This window comes from Sardina pilchardus, chromosome 3 (genome assembly GCF_963854185.1).
Source record: "Sardina pilchardus chromosome 3, fSarPil1.1, whole genome shotgun sequence".
Lineage (NCBI taxonomy): Eukaryota > Metazoa > Chordata > Actinopteri > Clupeiformes > Clupeidae > Sardina > Sardina pilchardus.
The window spans coordinates 38,902,487-38,923,774 of record NC_084996.1 but is presented as its reverse complement, the minus strand read 5'-3'; the positions used below and the strand labels follow the sequence as shown (position 1 = coordinate 38,923,774).

At 39.8% G+C, this 21,288-nt stretch overlaps 1 protein-coding gene across 5 annotated transcripts in view; it reads right to left on the bottom strand.

Annotated features, from left to right (window-relative positions):
• The window catches only part of septin2 (septin 2), a 39,020-nt gene extending 18,002 nt beyond the window's left edge, over positions 1–21,018 (bottom strand). For 2 of the 5 annotated variants that reach the window (XM_062533269.1, XM_062533273.1), the window contains exons 1-4: positions 20,909–21,014; positions 7,545–7,581; positions 7,263–7,377; positions 1,520–1,606 (exon numbers count right to left, since the gene is read on the bottom strand). In XM_062533269.1, the coding sequence (XP_062389253.1) occupies positions 1,520–1,606; positions 7,263–7,377; positions 7,545–7,568 (226 nt within the window). In that variant the 5' untranslated portion in view covers positions 7,569–7,581; positions 20,909–21,014. Of the gene's footprint in view, positions 1–1,519; positions 1,607–7,262; positions 7,378–7,544; positions 7,582–19,939; positions 19,958–20,908 lie in introns of those variants that run through there. The other 3 variants (XM_062533271.1, XM_062533270.1, XM_062533272.1) reach the window with 3 other exon arrangements.
• Positions 21,019–21,288: the final 270 nt, after the last annotated feature.

The window sequence follows — 21,288 nt, the reverse complement described above, 5'->3', positions numbered from 1 at the left end:
ACATGTAAATCATCTGTGGAATGGGCAGGGCTCGAAAAACTCCAGCCAATTATATCCGAAACCACCTAGCAGCATTGGACAGTACGCTCGAAAGCCTTTTGTGCATATACTCAAAGCTTGTGACTCAGTCACAGCAAGTGCCAAAAATAGATTCGAAAACGGATAGTTGATCTCGATTGGCTGAATCGCGTTCGATGCCGTTGTAAATATCACGATAAACTCACACCTTGACCGCATTTGGTTCTATAGTAATGCGCTACCAAAAAAACTAGCACAAAAGTTAGAGTGGCTGCGTCTTGTTGTTGCATGGCAACCATTCATATGGAGGGAATATATTTCTTGGAGGAAGAACGATTATCTATGAATACATCGTTACATTGTCATTGCTGTGCCTAACAACGCCCCTTAGCTGTTCGATTATACAGTATAACCCACGGCCTCTCGGGGCTTAACCAACTACCGCCCGTCCCCTATGTCCACCCTCTTACGTGTAGTATGCGTCACTTATATTCATTTCTATAGATAGATAGATAGATATACTTTATTCATCCCCAAGGGGAAATTACAGTGTTTCAGCAGCAATACAAACATACGTGCAGAAAATTATTTAAAATGTTATTCCTTTCTCTCTGCCCAGAAGGGAGACATTATAAAGTGCTATTGCAGTGAGTAAAAAAGTCTTCCTAAATCTGTCTTTCTTACAGCTAAGTTGGCATAGCCTCCAATTAAAAACACTTTTTTGCTTGACCAGTACATCATGTAGTGGATGAGAGGTATTGTCCAATATATTTAAAAGTTTGTGCAGCATCCTTCTCTCCACCACCAACTCCAGGGGCTCTAGAGCTGACCCCAACACAAATCCAGCCTTCCTTATGATCTTGTTTAGATTGTTAGTGTCACTGGCTGTAATGCCACTTCCCCAACAGATGGCAGAAAAGAAAATTGCACTTGCGACAACACTGATAAAACATTTGCAACATTTTGCTGCGCACATTGAACGACCTGAGCTTTCTCAGGTAATAGTCTGTTTGCCCTTTCTTGTATACAAACTACGACGGCGGATTCATACAGAAACGCAAGCACCCTTCAGGCATTTGTGGAACTATCAACTACTACAACTCTTTTGGAGGTGAAAAGAACATAGAACTTGCTAGCTAACTAACATGTTTGGAGAGGAGGTTGATGTGAGCGATTGTATGTAGGCTATGTATGGAGACTAGAGCTTGTATAGTGCTGTACAGACACCAGGGCTGGCTTTTCATAGGGCTGGCTTTTTTTATACAGCTGTCAAGAGTGCCTAGCCTGGCTCGTTCTCGCGCATCTGAATTTTTGCTCGTGCATAATTTCTTGTTCTTCAAATGGATGGAGTTAGGGCCAGCGTTGGAGGAAAGAGGGTAGGACTATTTGAGTTGTGTGTTTTCAAAATCTGCCGGCCGTTTTGCGAATCCCATACCCTTAACATTCACTATGATATTGGGGGTATAATAGCCCCTAAGGGCAGACAATGAAATGACCTCACCTGCTGCTCCAGGAATGATTCTCTCAGGGTAAAGATCAGTGAGAAACAGACTGTTGATCAAGGTTGATTTCCCCAGGCCAGACTCTCCTGTGAATAGAAAAACGTATGCAGTCACAATAACCAGACACACCAAAATACAACAAACACGCTTCAGCTGAGGACCCTCAGTGTGACAGCACTGATTTCTACAAGATCTTGATCCCCGTTCCTAATATGTTCTTTATCAAATGTGTGAGATGTCCCATTTCCTAGGCTTGCTTGGTAGTTTGAGTGCAACCATCACATGACCACAATCATAATAGCAAGATTAAAATGTTGAGATAATTACACATTCACATGTTTTTTTTTTTTTTTTTTTTTTTTTAAAGGATATATCAGGTCAAAACCACAACCAGCTGATCAGTGACTGAATGGAGCTTGACAGTGACAGATACCGTTAATTTACCTAAAGAATCTTTCCTGCAGATGGGTCACACTGAATGTACTGTATTGCAGACAGATTAACACACTTGAAACATCAGCATCATGGCAGAGATATGAACTTCAGGATCACTAAATAAAGCACATTTCGGATGTTGGCTACTTAAAGGATAAATCCTGTGCACTTTCACATTGATCTCCGTTTCCTGAGGTCACTGAGTACTGTTGATATGAGGAAGGAAAAAAAAAAAAAAAAAAAAACGTTTTCACCTAGCTTGAGTTGCTACAGCCAGCAGCTAACACAGCCAGGCAGTTGCAGCGCTACACTCTGGGAGCATGTCCGTGAGCTTCCATGTACATTCCCTCAGAGTGATTAAACTATTGACATTATTATCGATAACTTAGCACCTGTGTTCTCAATAGCCCCTTTTCCCTCTGTGTCTCCATTAGGGGTGTGAAGATTCACCAACACGTATTGGTAACTGATTTGAACGTTAATGATGCAAGTGCATCGGAAAGCGTGTGGGATATTTCACGGAGAGTAATAGATGTGCAGAGCTGTGAATGTACATTATTTTTCTTGCGGCCTGTTTATCACACTGTTTAGCCACTAATCTCATAGGAAAGCTGAGGTTCCTCTCTTTCACATGATGCGCAATTTCTGTACTTCATGAGCAAATCAACAGAGGAGAGATTTGAATTTACAGGAACCTTGCACAGGAAACACACAGGAACTGAACTAAAACTAAAAAACTTGAAAATGGAATTTATTGACTGGACTGGTTTTTCCTTCACACCAAAAATTCGGAAGAAAATGCATAGTTCTCATTATTATTTCCTTTCTAAGTGTGCTACACAATCCTTGTGAATATATTTAAAAATATTTTGATACTGCTTTTGCTATTCAATCTGTGGTCGTAGCCAATTCCCTTCTAGAGGCAAATTGAATTCTGATTTCTAGCGTTTAAATATCATTAATAGGGCTGGGCAACGATTAAAAATTTTAATCGCGATTAATCACATGATTTCCCTGATTAATCATGATTAATCACATTATTATACGCAAAACTCAATAATGAATTCAAAAGTAATATGTGCTGCCATATGTACGCAAGTGTCATAGCATTTTTTCGGCAAACATTTAACATCAGCATTTTGTTTACACAGTAGCAGTTAAATGAATGATTTAGTGTAAATCTCAACTTACACAATGCAATCAAAACAAATACAAATTTAAAGCTTATTGTACACACACTTTTTTGGTAAAACCTTTAACAGTGCGTGTAGATATTTCCATAATACTTGTTGTAATAAGCCTAGCCTGGTATAATGTCAAAATGTATTTTTATTTAGGCCTATAGGGGTGGGTGATAAGGCAAAAAATAATATCTCAATATTTTTTGTGATTTTGACGATAACGATATCGATATCCTTTAAAAAAATTATTTTTAAAAGTCTGAGTTACTTCACAGCTCATTATTTTTGAGTAGCAACATTACTACTATAAATTACCAACCTGTGACTTTTTAACCAAATCAACCAATGCATTGTCACTCTATATGACACATTTGTAATTCTGCCCCCACTTGTGTGTGTGGTAATGATGAAGTCTAACCAGCTACATTAGAATAGATGTAGATGGATATAGGGCTAACCAATTTCCCAAGGGAAACTCTGATGCTGAAATTCTTTTCAAACTTTTACTGTAAAACTAAGCAGAACAACAGAGTACATTTCAGTTATTTCCTTCAATATTTTGTTAGAGTGCAGTCATGTAGGCTATCATTACAAGTTACAGGATAGAAACTAATGCGTTATGGCTATGAGAAATCCCATAGAAATGCTAACGGTTAGCATAATCGATAAAATTAGATATTTAGAGCGAATCAGTCCATTTACAGCTTGGGCTACATAGATGTCTTTGTTTACAACTGAATATTAAAATACTCAAGGCTAATGTTTTCTTTCCATACAACAACGTTACCGTGTAGGAAAAAACGACTGTTTAACTTATCAATGCCACTTGAACAAAGTAGCCGCAAACCCAGCGCAAAACATAAACATTAGGCGTGCGTGCGCGCATGTGACAACGTGCCAGGTGAACATGTGACTTGCTCTTGCACTGCTGCAGCCAGTGGCTTCTCTCACTTCTGTTGCACATCTCCTGATTTCGTGAATGTAGGCTATGGAATTTCAATGCATGATGAGACGCCTGTGACCAGCCTGTGAGCAACAGACTTTTACAGTAGGCTATAAAATAAATAATACAAACTGCGTTAATGCGCCATAAAATAATTATCGGCGTTAATTGATTGATGAGTTAACGTGATATTAACGTGTTAACGTGCTAATCATTAATACAGGTTAATGTGACTAGAAAAGCACTCAGAGAGCGCATACCTCCGCCTGTGTTGTACCTTTTGCTAGTCGCTGGCTTGTTGTTAGCTTTCGCTTGCTCCACAGGTCACCTGTTTTCACTGTCCACCAGTGATGTAGTCTAGTCGTAATCCCCATAGGCCCAATAGTAAACCCAGAAATGTTGAGTACCCTAAAGTTTTATTGCATAAATGTAATCTATAGGCCTAGTGGATGAAATTCAACTTGGTTGCCTACAGTTGCACTTTGGGCAATTTGCATAATTAGCGTAAATATATAGCCAATTAAGGTGAATAGGGTGCAGGTGAATAGGGTAAAAAAAATAAATAATAGATATCACTATGAAACTTTCTCAGTTGGTTACTTGTGTTAAGATGAGAAAAAAATGGTCGGGCTCAGAGTTAGAGGTCCTAAACCGATTCCCCCCGAGTGAGAGCTGTGTTCATGAATACAACACTGCTACACCATCCAGTGCATCGGTAGGTAGGCTACCCTTTCTTACCCCCAGAAGAAACAGACTCTCAGATAAACGTTTTCAAAAAACTGCTCCTGATGAGATATAATCACGCATTTTGTGCTGCTGTGGAATACTGTAGGTTGCCTGCCTCCCATGTATTAAGCCTGCCTTCGCCTGATTTCTGTCTGCCAAACTGAAGGGCCTGCATATTCAGTGAGCATAGCCTTTTAATTCTGAGGCCAGTCCTGCATTAAGTTGTTCTTAAATGTTATGTGGCTAAAATTTGCCTCCAAGCCAGGGCTGTACACTGCGAGCACCTCGTCGCAAATGCGAGGAAATATATATTAGTGCTAATTGAAAATATGAAATGGGAGCACAGGTGCGAGTACTGAATTCAACCCTTTTATTCGCATTTTGCTCCTAAAAATCCACACCAAGTGGATCAAAGTATAGGCTAGTACAATTTTCGCGCATCTGTATACAAATTTCATAGTTCAACTCTAACGCTCCTGGCTGGAAACTCACGCTTTCAGCATCAACCTCGCTGTCTCTCACACACGCAAGAAATGTCACTCCAAAACCATTCTTCTTTTTCTTCAATCTGTTCGTTATCAGTTGGTGACTTTGTAGCGATTAGCCTACCGTTGAAACGGCAAACCATGATAAGAATGTTGACTATATAGCCTACAATTACTGTGTTCATTTCAAATATTATTATTATCACGGTTGATAAACACGGTGTGGAAACCGGCTACACCTGCTTTAAAAAGGCGGAACATTTTCATTGCAAATGTGCGCATCATATAGCCACTCTGCGTCTTTGTATGGAGGTTACATTCACATTAATTCCATTCCACTAACGTTATCAGGAGAATACCGTAACGTTTTATTTTGAGCTCTGGTTGTCACTCATTGGATATAACAGATATAGCCTACCAAACTCCAAGACGAGTCATGGTAGAGTAAGTTAAGCACCCAGCCAATTAAACATGACCAAGGAAAAAGTGACAACTCACGATGCCATGCCATGGTAGGCTACCTAAATCATAGAAGTTAACGTTACTGGACAGTGGACACTCATCTTTTCTATTACACCAGAAATATTTGTCTTTACCTTTGTTCGTTTTTTGAACATTTAAGTTATTTAATGAAAACATGATGTATCCTTGAACTATGCTTGACTCTTTCCTAAAACCGAATGAAACCTAATTATGTTCACGTACATCTTAAAGTGACAGGCACTCAATTAAACCTACACACCACCCCTGTAATATCATTACAGTGTAATCAATATGAAGTATTCAGTTTACTGAATATTTTAAGCTATAAGTAATTATGCAGATCCTAAAATGCTATAAATTGATAACATGTATACAAATTCTGAATTCAAAATATGAAATAGAAACAAGACAAGCCATTTTCTGTGTGTGTAGGGTTTGAGCAGAGACTATGATTGCCACTGCTGTGAATGATCTGTATCCTGCTTAAGGCAAGAAGGTTTTCAAGGAAATTTCATAGTGCTCCTAAATTTTTCTCTGTGCTCCTAAACTTTTTCATTTAGGAGCACCTGTGCTCCTAGTGAAAAAGCTTAGCGTACAGCCCTGCTCCAAGCAGTGTGGAATGATAACTCGCGTGTGAGTTGTGACTGCACAAATGACTGGCAGATGAGTGGTAAATAAAAAGTAACGTTGCGGCGGATCGAAAAATAAACGGCGTTAGGTTACTAAATTGTCGGTAGGTAACGCGTTACTTTACTTTTTCGCGGGAAAAGTATTTTCGCTAGTGTTACACCCAACACTGCTGTCCACACCAAAAAACTTCTCCAACATGTTATCTGTGCCTCTAGACACCTTCTGTTGTGAGTTGTGAGGTTCTGACACTATGTATTATTCCTCTGACTATTTATTTAAGGACACAACGGACATAACTTTTATCGGTTGTCATACATTTGAACCTCAACTATTAAGATTGCCACCGCGTGGCCATACCATGCCATTACACCAAGCGAAAACACCTGAAAATGTCATCGAAATCCATCCATCACTTTGAGTTATTTTGCTAACAAACAGATAGACAAACAGACACAAACAAACATACAAACAAACCCAGATGAAAACATAACCTCCTTGGCGGAGGTAATAATCTCATTCATACCTCAAATTCTGTAAGCTGTATTACCTCAATGTATTGTTACAATTTTGAGGAGTTATTTCCATGCAGAACCATACATTTTGCGATAGGTAGTGAGAATAGGTCATGTCACCTTTAACTCCATCAACTTCAACACAGGCCTGTCCTGGGCCTCCTACTCTACTCTATACCCATAGCTGTGTGTCCTCTCAAAGTTCCACTTCATATATCAAATTTTCCATCGATACTGTCCGGGGCCTCAATTCTAATAACAATGAGTGTTACGTCATATGATCCTAAGAAAAATTATGCCTTAAAAACACATTATATATGATGTAATGTGAGTAGAAATGTACTTACCAACAACCATGAGCGTAAACTCAAAGCCTTTTTTCACAGATTTTCGATGGACTTGGTTGGGCAGATTTGCAAATCCAACATATCCAGGTGTCTCTGGGTTGGTGAACTGACCTTGCTGTGAATGACCCAATTCAATAGAAGTTTGACTTCCTACATGTCAGAACTTGCTAGCATTTTATAAATCATGAAATTTAACACAGAAATCACATTATTATGGCACTGTCAAAACTAAACAATTGCAGAAATAGGCCTAGTCTTTGAAAATGCACAACATAAATTTACCTTAAGTTTATCTACCTGAGACATTGTCAGCACCAACCTGTGGAAGAACCATCAAAACAATTTTATTCAATTATTTAAGACAAAACTTGTCATAGCTTCATTTAAATACATACATGTAGGGCTGCACAATGAATCAAATTTGAATCACAATCACGATTTTGGCTTTGCACGATCAAATTTGTGTGATCGAGCGATACTAAAAATACATGCTCCACCCATAGAACACTCTGCTCGACAGAAAAAATGCAGGCTGTGGGTCAAAAATCTAATGTGTGGCACAGTATAAGGCAAAGAGCTTGTCCCTCGAAAGCGGATCATCCATTGTTCAAAAATATTTCAGGCAGGTGAAGTTAACCAAGAACAGTCATAAGCAAAGCAGGGTTCCCAACTCACATTGTGAAACACATAGGCCCATCACACAAAATCTTGACACACATGCTTTTCTTATCACGTTAACTTTTAGTCCTTGCTTACTTCCGCCGATGCAATGCAGGTTATAGTAAGAGTTCAGCTGACGACGGGATCTGTGAATTTTCACACAGTTTACAGACTACATGTGCGCAACCTACGATAGGCATAGGCGTTCAACACTCAAAACGAGTGAACAATAATTAAGATATAGCCTACGTACCATTGTTATACTTATCAACGAATAACCAAAAGACTAAACACATGGATGAGAAGCAGAGCTGGAGAGGCTAATCGGGAACTCTGGGAAGATTCAGTTTCATGAGCTTAAATAAATTGCTTTTGAGGTTCATTTGCTGCACCCTTGTGGCACTTCAACAGCCTGGACTGTGCGCAATCCTCACCCTCATGGTTCATTCATCAATGAATGATTAATGAATAACGTGATAAAATAAATATAGCTGCAAGAGGCAAAGTGGGAGCCTAGCAGTGCATTAGCAGGCACAGTTTTGCCACGGCACTAAGCACTCTCAAGGATTCAGATGCTACCTAAATTGTGAAAATCAGACAAAAGAGTGAAAGATCATGTGCATGTCCAACACTGAACAGGTGGTGGCACTAGAGCGTTCAATGCACATGCATAAAGATTGCTGTGAGTGATTGGGACAGTGTCCGGACTACTGGTATCGAGTTTTGTTATGTTAACTCAAAGCGCTACCGAGATGTTAGTCCACTTCCTGTTTGGTGGCTTAGTCGCTACATTTGATTGGCTGTCACGGGCAAACAAAGTTGAAATCAACAAATCACGCAGTATCGTTTGCGCAGCTCAAGATCAACTCCGCCAAGTTCCATGAAAATCGGATGAAATTTGTGACCGCTGAAACTTTTCGTAGAGTTTGGACTAAATCCAATATGGCAGGGAGGGCCAATATGGCAGAAAGTGACGTAATGGTCATTGAACGTTGAACTGATGTTCGGTCAAGGACTTCCAACAGTGCCTGTTTTGTGAAAATCTGATGCACCGTTCAATGGTCATATGCGTGAATGCGAGTCCAGTTTCGACCCATTAGTGGCACTAGAGTGTTGGGTATAGAGTTCTGTAAAGAGTGGCGAGAGTGATCATGGGACGGTCCTGAATCAGTGCGCTGAATTTCATAACTTGACACAGCGGCTCGATTTTCTGCTAAATTTTGACCCGTTGGTGGCACTAGACGGTTGGGTTGGCGTGGTCAGCAGAGTGTCCCGAAACTTTCTGCCAAATTTCAGCACTTTTTAGCCAGGCGTTCTATCGGCTGCCATAGACTCCAATGGCAGATTGATAATAGTTTAGTTTTAGTTTATTGGTTTTGTTTGACAGGGACCATGCATAGAATAGCTTCTTTACCAGGGTTAGCTAAATAGCTAATTTGCACCTGTAGTCCCTGGGCAGGATGATCAAGCACAGTAAAAATACAGACAGATGAAAACACAATAGGATTAACATTACAAGTAAAAGAAAAACTAAGAGAAAAACAAAGGTCAATGATTGCAAGCTTGATTGTCTTTCAGCCATGTCTTTTAAGACTTTTTAAAACTTTTGAAACTTAAGAGTCTCTGATATGGAGTGGGATTGAGTTCCATTTTCTAGTTGCTTGATATGAAAATGCTGATTGGCCAAAAGTGGTCTTTTTAAATGTAGTGTAACAGTCACCTCTCATTGCAGCCCTAGATACCCTAACATTGTCTCTACAGAATGACACATTGCTTAAGTGGTGGTGGTGCAAGATCATGGGTCAATTTGTACATCAGGCACATGTCAGAGAACCAAATAAAACTGTCAAATGTTAACAGGCTATGTTTTTATAATAGTACAGTGGAGATAATTTCTTGGTTTCTTTCACAGCCTGTTTGTATAGAGAGTACAAGGGTTTCAGAGTGGTCACCATAGGACCAGTAGGAAAAGCTAATGACTTCGCTGCTTCGCTGCTAGGCCCCCCCAATTAAAATAATAGTGATTATTATTTTGGCCATAATCATGCAGCCCTAATCGCATGGCTCATGAGTGCTGTAGAACGTTTCATTGGAATACATGATCCAGGGGAGCAGGAAGGAGGGAGAGGGATGGATGATTCTAGGGGGCCCAAGAGAATACAATTATCATAAGGTAATGTAATCACGTTTTCCAGCTAAAAACACATAATTGTCATAGCCTATCATAACCTTTAGGCCTGCGTCATTCTAGGAAATGGGTGCCATTTGCATCTACAACATTTGATGAGATGCATAAGGCACAACTTAAAGCGTGTGTTTCTAAAACCTATAGCTGATAATTCAAGGGGTTTTGTTAACATCATGTGCAAGAAAATAGACTACTATTGTATCACATTATTTTTAAACATTTTTCACAAGTTCATGGCCATTTCCATATGTCCAGGTTGACTGACATGACATTTACATCTAAAATGTGTAAATTTACATTTTTTTTATATGTAAATCAAAATTCGTACTTTTGTTATTATCATAATCAAATACATTTTAGATTATTATTAGATATTCATACTAAATAATTTGTTTGGCAAATATTTTATAATTTGTTTGAGCCACCCAGTCACATTAACTTGTTTTGTCTGTAAATAGCATACTGTTACTTGAAATTAAATCAAAGACCATTTTAACAATATCTGCCTGTAGTGCACCCAAGAAACTAAGCAGAAAAATTGAAGAATGGCATTCTTTTTTTTATTGCTTTGTTTATTTGTTGTTTTTGTTGCCGAATTAATTTGCAAAACAGTAAGTGCATTTCTCAAAACAATTTGTACAAATAGCAAAACACCATGGATTACCTGCAAAGGCCACCTTCTTGCTCAAAATCCTTAGTTAATCCCCTAAAACTAAATATCTGTGTGAATGAACATGTCGGTGCACAAGTCCTTGTGTCATTGTGTACGAATAAGACACAAATGGCTTAGTCATGTTGTCAGTATAGCAGTGTACTCTGAAGGGATGTTCTGATGTAAACTATGGCTAAAGTTTTGATGACAATTTTTGAAAATTGTAGGTTACACCTTAGTGTATGTGGGAGTTTCATCGCAAGAGACTGGACAAGATTCACATTTACTGTTTTGTTTTACTGTAAGTTGTTGACAGACCATGTCATTGCGATACAGAAAGGAAAAGACAGCACTGCGTAGTACAAAGGGAAAAAATGAAAAAGTAGAAATGTGACCATAGGACAAACTCCTTAGGGAAAACTGTACATGCAGTGCTGTAGGAATTACAGTGCAGTCTTCCTACACCTCTTGACGCTCCTATCTTTTAGGCCACAAATTCTCATATGACAACATGTTCAACCATTTGGCATGTAAAGACTTATGCTATGAACTAATGCCTAAATGTTGTGGGGTGAGACTATTCAGCAGAGAATTGTTCATAAGAATTTGCATGGAATATGTACCAAGACATTTGCAACTTGCTCAAATAAATAAGAAACTGCTTTTTTGATGTGGACAAGTGACACAATGATGTCAAAATTGAACAGGTAGTTTTGAGAATTTCAATTCTGATCTGAGAAATGTACCAAAGTGACAAAACTGTATCACTATTATTAATTAAGCAAATTACATTTCTAACTGATGTATGTTGACTTGATAACTTGAACATTACTGGATAACTAGAGCATTTACGGCCCAGTCACATTTATTAGGCTATATTTCAACCCATTATGTGAATGTGAAAACAAAATGCCTAAATTGAAAAGTAGAACATTTTAAAGTGCAAAATGCAGCCGTTTCATAAGCATCATTTTTTGCCGAAATTATGTCTTGCTCCGTCTGAAGGATGTGGTTTTGACAGTAGAGATGCTTTCCCCCCCCCCCACCCAACCCCCCCCATGTGTGCTCTTGTGGGAAAGGAAGTCTGACTCAACCCTAAGGCGGGCTTTAACTACAAAGGGTTACCAGGGTCCAACATAACATTTTCGTCTCACTGACATCTTGGGACAGTATATCAGATGTGACATAATCGCGCGCACACACACGCACGCGCACACACTTCTATTACCCCCGAAAAGTCCCTTTTACATCAATTTCATTAGGCCTACATTGTAACGAATCCCTTCTTTCTTGCTGCACCATCTCAGATTGTTCAAACCTTGTCTATAATTAATGACTCCCACAACCAAGGCCATGTTTTAAGCCCTTGATATCAATGCTCAAACACTGATAGATCAAAAATCTAAACCGTTCTGTTCGCTTTTCTCACTTCGGGGCATGTGTGCATCGTACAGTGTTGCGGGTTCATGGCATGCACAATGTAGCCTCAAGGCCATATGTGACCTCAGACATTTTTTCTTTCGCGAATGCGGAGGTGTGAAGTACTGCAGGTCGTGGGTAGAAATGGCAAGTGGGAGAGATAACGGAGGCAGCCTGGAGTTGAAAGATGCGCCAGCATCGCACAAGCCTGGTGTGTGGGAACATTTTGCTATGATGACAGCGGAAAGAAACGGTACATAGAAGTGTGACTGTGTGCAAGCATTTTGCAACCTTCACTATACTAATGCATACTATAGTGGGTGATTTTAGATTATAGTGCTGATTTTATGCCAGTCAAATGCACTTGCACGTACTTGTAACAACATCACACAGCTGAGTTTACAAAGTTAGAAGAAGCTAGCAAAGGCCAACACTCAGGGCTGGATGTACAAAGAAAGCACTATGCAGCAAACAGTGTGCTTTGCTATATTATGATGACAGCGGAAAGAAACGGTACATAGAAGTGTGACTGTGTGCAAGCATTTTGCAACCTTCACTATACTAATGCATACTATAGTGGGTGATTTTAGATTATAGTGCTGATTTTATGCCAGTCAAATGCACTTGCACGTACTTGTAACAACATCACACAGCTGAGTTTACAAAGTTAGAAGAAGCTAGCAAAGGCCAACACTCAGGGCTGGATGTACAAAGAAAGCACTATGCAGCAAACAGTGTGCTTTGCTATATTGCGTGAAATTTACTAAGCTGTCACTTCACTAGGCTACGTTTAACAGTGCTCATCACCACCCATCCCTGCCGCTAATTGCGCGCCCACAGCTGAACCATAAGTGCAGCTGAATGGAAATTGCAACATTAAAAAGAATCAAAGTTATAAGATGTTAACAAGCAGCGACATACAGTAGCCTAGGCCTAGTAGTTCTACTCCACTTAAGGCGAGACACAGTAGGTGAAAACATCGTTCAAAATTTCATGCTCTGGCCAACTGCGAGATTTTGGGCTAGTTTGTTTGCCTTAGCATGTAGGCTATTCTTTCAAACTACTACAAAAACCAAGTGCGATTCACACAAACATGTTTATTTCATTTTATGTTTTGTCTACGACGCGCCTGCATATTTCTTTTAAATTCGCCAAGTTACCATTCTAACATTTCATGCTAGCCTGACGAGCCAGACCCACATCAAGATGTAGGGTCTGGACACTCACCGTAGACAGGGCTCAATCGGAGGGGTGGGATAAACAGTTGTCTTTCAAATTCCCTCCCTGCAATAGGATAACGCTAAACGAATCATCTTCTTGTTTTCAAGTAGCAGGATGCGTAACCTTCCCTCTCTACGCAATAGGATAACGCTAGACGAATCATCTTCTTGTTTTCAAATAACAGGATGCGTTACCGTCGCAACTTCTGGTCGCATGTCAGTCACCATTATGTTAAGCCCACCCACCGACTCTACGCTGTGATTGGCCCGCTTGATTTTCCAGTTCTCAGCTCCTAAGCTCTATGGAGTGTTGCTAGACTGCCCCGCCAGGCAAATTACATTTGCTGCCGCTAGGGGCGTCTAGATTTCTAGGCTAATTTCATGCACTACCGCGACACATAACAGATCATGTGTGGTGTTGTTGGAAAGCTGTTTCTCCTGCATGACATTGTGCAATCCAATGGACACTTCCACAATCGTGAAAGTCAAATGCGAGTCTAGACTGATAACGCAGTATAAAGATCTCAGCCTATGTAGCACCTACACCAAACTTTCCAGTTATACACTTAATCAGTATTCTGATTTACAGTTGGATATTTTGAGGAGAGAAGAAAAAAATAGGTGTTCCATAATAATGCATTGCTATTAGTGTGTGAAATGTCTCACACTGGGAAGCACTTGATACTGCAGCTGAAGTTGGACTCGAAGAATCGGTCTGTTCACATTTTTTAACAGCCATTCCATTATTGATAAGTTGATTACATTTCTAATATATTAACATTTTGTATTAAAGAAGAAAAAGAAAAGTAAGAAAAGACAGAAAATAACTCTGTACGTGTTGTAAAGTGGTTAGAGGAAATCAAATCAGGATCGGCTGAAATCGGTATCGGCAGGTCAAAGTCTATGAAAACTTAATCGGCTCAAAAAAATTGCAATTAGTACATCTCTATATTTTGGGCTGGTCTGATATTGTGAGCTTACTATTATTTCTGAAGTTCAATTGCTGCACCCTCGTGGCACTGCAGGGTACGGTGTACATTTTAGGACATCCTCAGACTCAGGTGTCAGACTCAGAAAAACAACCGTCATCTTCAGACAAAACTGTCTCAGCGTCAGAAAAAAACTTGTCATCCTCAGACAAAACTGTGTCAGAGTCAGGAAAACCTCTGTCAGAGTCAGACAAAAAAGTCTCGGGTGAAAAGTTCTCAGAGTCAGGTCTCGGAAAAAAAGAGTCAGACAAAAAAGTCTCGGGTGAAAAGTTGTCAGGTCTCGGAAAAAAAGAGTCAGACAAAAAAGTCTCGGGTGAAAAGTTGTCAGGTCTCGGAAAAAAAGAGTCAGACAAAAAAGTCTCGGGTGAAAAGTTGTCAGAGTCAGGTCTCAGAAAAAATGCTGTCGGAAAAAAAGAGTCAGACAAAAAAATCTCGTGTGAAAAGTTGTCAGAGTCAGGTCTCGGAAAAAAAGAGTCAGACAAAAAAGTCTCGGGTGAAAAGTTGTCAGGTCTCGGAAAAAAAGAGTCAGACAAAAAAGTCTCGGGTGAAAAGTTGTCAGGTCTCGGAAAAAAAGAGTCAGACAAAAAAGTCTCGGGTGAAAAGTTGTCAGAGTCAGGTCTCAGAAAAAATGCTGTCGGAAAAAAAGAGTCAGACAAAAAAATCTCGTGTGAAAAGTTGTCAGAGTCAGGTCTCGGAAAAAAAGAGTCAGACAAAAAAGTCTCGGGTGAAAAGTTCTCAGAGTCAGGTCTCAGAAAGAAACTCTGTTACCATGGATACTCCAAATAAACTCAACTGAAGAATCAACACGTCACGTGAACTAGCTTGCAGAAAACAACTTTGTATTAGGCTATATCTAGGTTCTACGCAGTCTATGATTATATCAGAAACAAGCCTGTAGTTTGCTTGCTTGTAGCCTAATTTATTAAACGAAAGAGTTGTTTTCTGCCAGCTAGAAATAGTTCACCTGACGTGGTCTTCAGCGGAGTTTGTTTGTAGTAGCCTATGCTAACCCAGCTGTTTCTAACTGGTAAAGAAAGCATAGCCTATTTGTGATATAATTCGAAACAGTTGTTTTCTGCAAGTTAGGCTGATTCACTCGTGCAAATCGTATCCAGGATATTTGTTGTTGATGATCTTTGTTAAGTCATGAGGTTGCCATGGATACTAACTCCGCTGAAGAATACCACGTCAGGTGAACTATTTCTAGCTGGCAGAAAACAACTCTTTCGTTTAATAAATTAGGCTACAGCAAGCAAACTACAGGCTTGTTTCTGATATAATCATAGACTGCGTAGAACCTAGATATAGCCTAATACAAAGTTGTTTTCTGCAAGCTAGTTCACGTGACGTGTTGATTCTTCAGTTGAGTTTGTTTGGAGTATCCATGGTAACAGAGTTTCTTTCTGAGACCTGACTCTTTTGAGAACTTTTCACCCGAGACTTTTTTGTCTGACTCTTTTTTTCCGAGACCTGACAACTTTTCACCCGAGACTTTTTTGTCTGACTCTTTTTTTCCGACAGCATTTTTTCTGAGACCTGACTCTGACAACTTTTCACCCGAGACTTTTTTGTCTGACTCTTTTTTTCCGAGACCTGACAACTTTTCACCCGAGACTTTTTTGTCTGACTCTTTTTTTCCGAGACCTGACTCTGAAAACGTTTCACCCGAGACTTTTTTGTCTGACTCTTTTTTTCCGAGACCTGACAACTTTTCACCCGAGACTTTTTTGTCTGACTCTTTTTTTCCGAAACCTGACTCTGAGAACTTTTCACCCGAGACTTTTTTGTCTGACTCTGACAGAGGTTTTCCTGACTCTGACACAGTTTTGTCTGAGGATGATAAGGTTTTTCTGACGCTGAGACAGTTTTGTCTGAAGATGACGGTTGTTTTTCTGAGTCTGACACCTGAGTCTGAGGATGTCCTAAAATGTACACCGTAGCAGGGGGCCCTTTGCAGTTTCCGAAATATTAAAGGGGACCTATCATGCAAAACTCACTTTTTGCGGGCCTTTGTGTTCATATTTAGGCCTCTACTGTTCTTGTAAACACTCCAAGCGCGAAAAAAACCCATCCATCCGTTTTCTGTAGATCAGTAGAAAGACTTTGGTGTCAAGAAAGTATGCTGCTGTGAGCCATTTGGATGGCTCCCTTATTCTGATGTCATACTAAGGGAATTTACATAGACCAACCCTAGCACCAGGGTCTAACATATGTGGTTGGATGCCGGCTCTGTTTTAGTCATTTTCACCTGTGAAACGAGCAGCGTAATCAATACATGCAGCCAGAGGCGTGGCCAGCCCAGAAACGGCTCAATTTGGGAGAGACCAATTCTAACCTCGTTTAAAAAGAGGTATGATATGTCCCCTTTAACAAAGTAGCACTCACAAAAACTGTCTGGACTGTCGCAACCAAGTTTATATGTGCAATAATTCAGGAGAGTAGGCTATATGAGCGGCCCCTCCTCCAGTGGCACGACTCTCTAATGTGTATCATGTATCATTAATGTGTGTTGGGTCCTCCACACATGGAAGATCTAACTTTCGTTTCAGAGACCAAATAGCCCTGTTGAGAGAAACTAAAGGAGCGTTCAAACTCGGTCATTCCACCTCAATTCAACGGATTTTAGAGAAACTTTCTGCTTGACCATCTCAGATTTGCTTCAAACTTTTACTATCTAAAGAGTAACAATTCAAACTAACTCAGACAAAATATTAGCTTGGTATACCTAATACATCCAGAGAAAAAAAAAATTGAACATGGTACCCCCTTCTGATTTTTGGCGCATTTGCACCCTCATATAAATCTGCAGCAAAGTTCATGTCATTATCTCAAAAAGTGTTCAAGCTAAAGACTTTAAATTTTCTGTGAATAATGATTGCTACTAGGGCTGTCAATCGATTACAATTTTTAATCTAATTAATTACATAATCTGTGATTAATTAATCTAAATTAATCGCATATAAAATGTAATCGCAAAATCGCAATGTCAACACTATATCTTTGCAGTAATGTGGTACTGAAGTGTTGACAAACTCTGGTGATATGCAAATTCTGTGCTGCAGACATGGCACAGGACTTTGTTTTCATCAACGCTTTCTTTTTAACACAGGTCAGGATGTTTTTTTTTAAAGTCAATGTGCCAATCAATGATCCATGCAGCACATTCGTCTCCCCATTTTACGGTCTAATGGTTACTGACTAGACTGAGTCCGGGTCAAAGGTCATCGATCAATCTGCGTTAATTTTTTTAATCAATTATTTTATCTCAAATTAATTAATCTAAATTAATCAATTATTTTGACAGCCCTAATTGCTACCTATAGATTCCACATGGACATCCGTAAGCCATGTGTTGATACTGACTGTCTTTCAATCTTTCAAAACTCCATTGATCCTCCCATAGAGATTTTTTCCTTAGAAACCAGGAAGTGTTAAAACTCTAACACCGTCTCAATCGGCGCACTTTTGCACTTAAAATACTTCATTTGAGTGTGTGAGGGCGTTCACACTGAAACTTCAAACGACACGAAGGGCACTGCAAGTCCCCGGATGGTGCACTCATAACGGTCAAAAAGTTGAGTGTGGAACGATGGACACTTCTCGCCCTTAACGGACGGCATCTTGGCTATATAACGGAAGGGGAGGGAGTATTTTCAAACTCGTAGAAATCGCGGTAGAGAAATCTGAATCAGCAGCAGTTAGGGTTGTGCTGATGGACGATATCATCGTCCATCGTGATGGTTGACAGACATCACGATGGAAAGCAACCATCGTGATGCCACGCCCCCACTTATTTCTACTGCAGACTAAGCTAAAATATTAAAAAATAAAAACTTTTCCTTGGAAATGAAATTGAGCCTAGAACTGATGCACATGTAGGGTGCTTAAGAGGCTGTCAGCCAAACAGTGCAAAATTAAAAAACATATTAGTCTGAGACCGTCTTGTTCAAATAAGTCCTCCTTGCAACGTGAATGTGTTATTGTCCTTTTTAGGCTACATGTCTCGCAGTGTAGCCTACATTGAACGCAAAACATGTAGCCTAATAATGTTTAAGAATGAAATAGTGCAAATGAATTATTATCGTTACGACTAGGACATTCTAGCTCTAATTTCTTGCGAGGCTACAACACTGAAGCGCTGAATGCGTCATTCTCCACCGTGTTAAAATAAACCATTTATTTCGTTATCGTTATCAGAAGCTATATAGCCTACGTCTTTCACTGTAATGCTTGTATTTCACGCATTTGCCTTTAGCAAAAGCCCCAGCAGCGGAGTGGCAATCGGGATTCGTTAGGCTATTTGTAAAAGTTGTTTAGCCTACTTCAACTGTTATTTAATTCGACTTGACTGCGCGATCGCAGCCTACTTTCACTTTCTGCTGCCCTCATAGTCGGCAAGCCGGTAGCCTAATAACGTGGGATGAGTAACATATGAGTTAGGTACAGACTGGGCTATTCAAGATTTTAGATGAGTGACCGCGAGGTTTTTTGCGAGGCCCAGCGAATGCTGGCAATGTGTAATATACCGCTGGTTAGTGTAAGCAGGTGTTTAGATTGGCTGTCTGTCGGTCTCTTACTAGGATTTTCTTGGAGCAGATCTTCCACACAGTAGCCCAGTCAGTATGTCTCTTAGCTGTCCACTTTCACCAGGCCATATAGCCTATATAATATTTAATATAGGCCATATATAGCCTATAATATAATATATTTATTTACAACCCCCCCCCCCCCCCGACGACGATATCATCGTCCATCGCGATGTTTTACTGTACTGTACACATCGTCATATGCCAATTAAGGGGACATCGCCCAACCCTAGCAGCAGTGGAAAACACAATTTACAGAGGTACAACATAAACTGTTCATGTTTTGACACGGCACGACCATGTCACGGTGGAATTGAGGACACCAATAAAATCATATTTAAAAGTTATGATCGTCATTTCCGTGAAGTGCACGGAGGTTAGCGCATAAGACGACACTATTCTGTTAAAATGTGCACACTATGCCAGTAAGCAAACAGGGCACATAGGGTGCTGCACGAAAGTGTACTCACGGAAGTAGTCGGTTTGCGACAGAGTGCAACACTAAAAACTACAAGCCTCCAGGTGGCTACCACACTCTCTACTACAAGCTCTAAGCCACTTTCCTCCTCGATAGACCAAGAAAATATCTTTAGATGCTGGTATTTTCATGAACTACCATGCAAACTTAAAAAACTTTTACGCCTGTTTCGCTCACACAAACATTTAAATACTACTTCATTATCAGGGTCAAGTCCATACAATGTCATATTTTCAGGCTTTGGCAGCGGTCCATGTTCTCTGCAATTTGCGTGTCTGTTTAATCTAGCCTAAGAGGTGATATGCTGCATCATCAGTAATTTACATCTCTTAAAAATGATGCATGAGTGAGCAGGACATCTCATTTTTCACATGTCTCTTCTTCATTCCTCCACCCTCCTGTCGTTCCTTCCTCGTTTCCTTCACAAAATGTATTAGGATGAGTTAGGACAGGAAAAAGGAAGGAAGGGAGGATGGACAAATCACCTATTGAAAATGATCTGAAGCCCCTATGGAGAAAACAGAATGGTGACGGAACTGTTACCAAGTCAACGTCTAGATCTTTAAAGTTGTAACTGAAATGTAACGTTAAATATAAACCAGAAAGTGTTAATGCGGAGTAATCAAGGATCTTTGTTAAATACATTCGTTGGCAAACGTCAAGGCTTGTTCGCTGGCCCAGCTCAACCACACTAACATCAACTTCGGTGACGCCCAAATCATCATGTTAATCTCTACAAGCAAACTCTCTGACTGCCAATCGTACATAACAAAATGGCATTACACTCGTATTAATATTACATCTTTACTACAAGCTAGGTAGTTGTTGGCGACGTATAAGGACATCAACCTAGCTAGCGATTTGCGGTAACGTTAGCGTTGCATTTAGCTTTCGGGTCATCTCCAACATTTCCTGTCTGCACACCAACATTATTCTACTTCCTCAGTTAAACGTAGCCGTTAGCTTTCTATCTGGTCATTTTCACCTCAATTCAAATGATTTGGATTGGCACGGCAAATTGTCTTTGCTTAAGCTTCATGTTAGTTATTATAACGTTAAGTTTTTCGCCGTTAGCACTCAACGGCCAGTTTGTCACAGTAAAAAAAATAATCATTACAACCTTATGCCATTTATTGACTATACTCGCTTTGATTCCATATATGTCTATAATTTTGGACAAGCTTGATAACGTGCAATACAGACATTATGGCGTTAACACTGTGTAGGCGAAGTGTTAGTAGTTAACAAGGTGAAACACCGATAAACGTAATGTTCACCATGGATGTAAACGTACAAGTTGCCATGCTATGCTAACTTACCTTCAATGACGACATCTCAATGGTCGTTTTAAAACTACCCTCCCTGTCAACTTGCATGCTAGAACTACCAATAGAGTATTTAAACGTTTCAAACAACTGGATTCAGTGGTCGATTTACGTACTTAAACCACTTACCGTCTAGATATCCGTGGCGTGAAAACGTGATCTGAACTTCTCAGAGAGGCTGTGAACAACTCACATTCTTTGAATTCCAGTAGCCTACTTCCTGGATTTGTTAAGGTCCCAGAGGGCGCTCGCGAGTAGTTCCGTTATTCTAGCGAATGTCCAGCGAAAATAAGATTTCCGGTCGTACCAAATTTGCTAAATAAAAGTCGTGTAATACACGACGTGTTTTAGACCCGTTTTTTGACCGATTCTGTCTTTGTAGGTGCGTAAATCCACACATAATTACTCAAGTTCGATTGACTTGTCAGATAAAATGGAACATTTTTAACCTGCCGGCTTAAATGTCTACACGTTCTTCTTTATCGTAACGAAATTAAGCACTAGGTGCA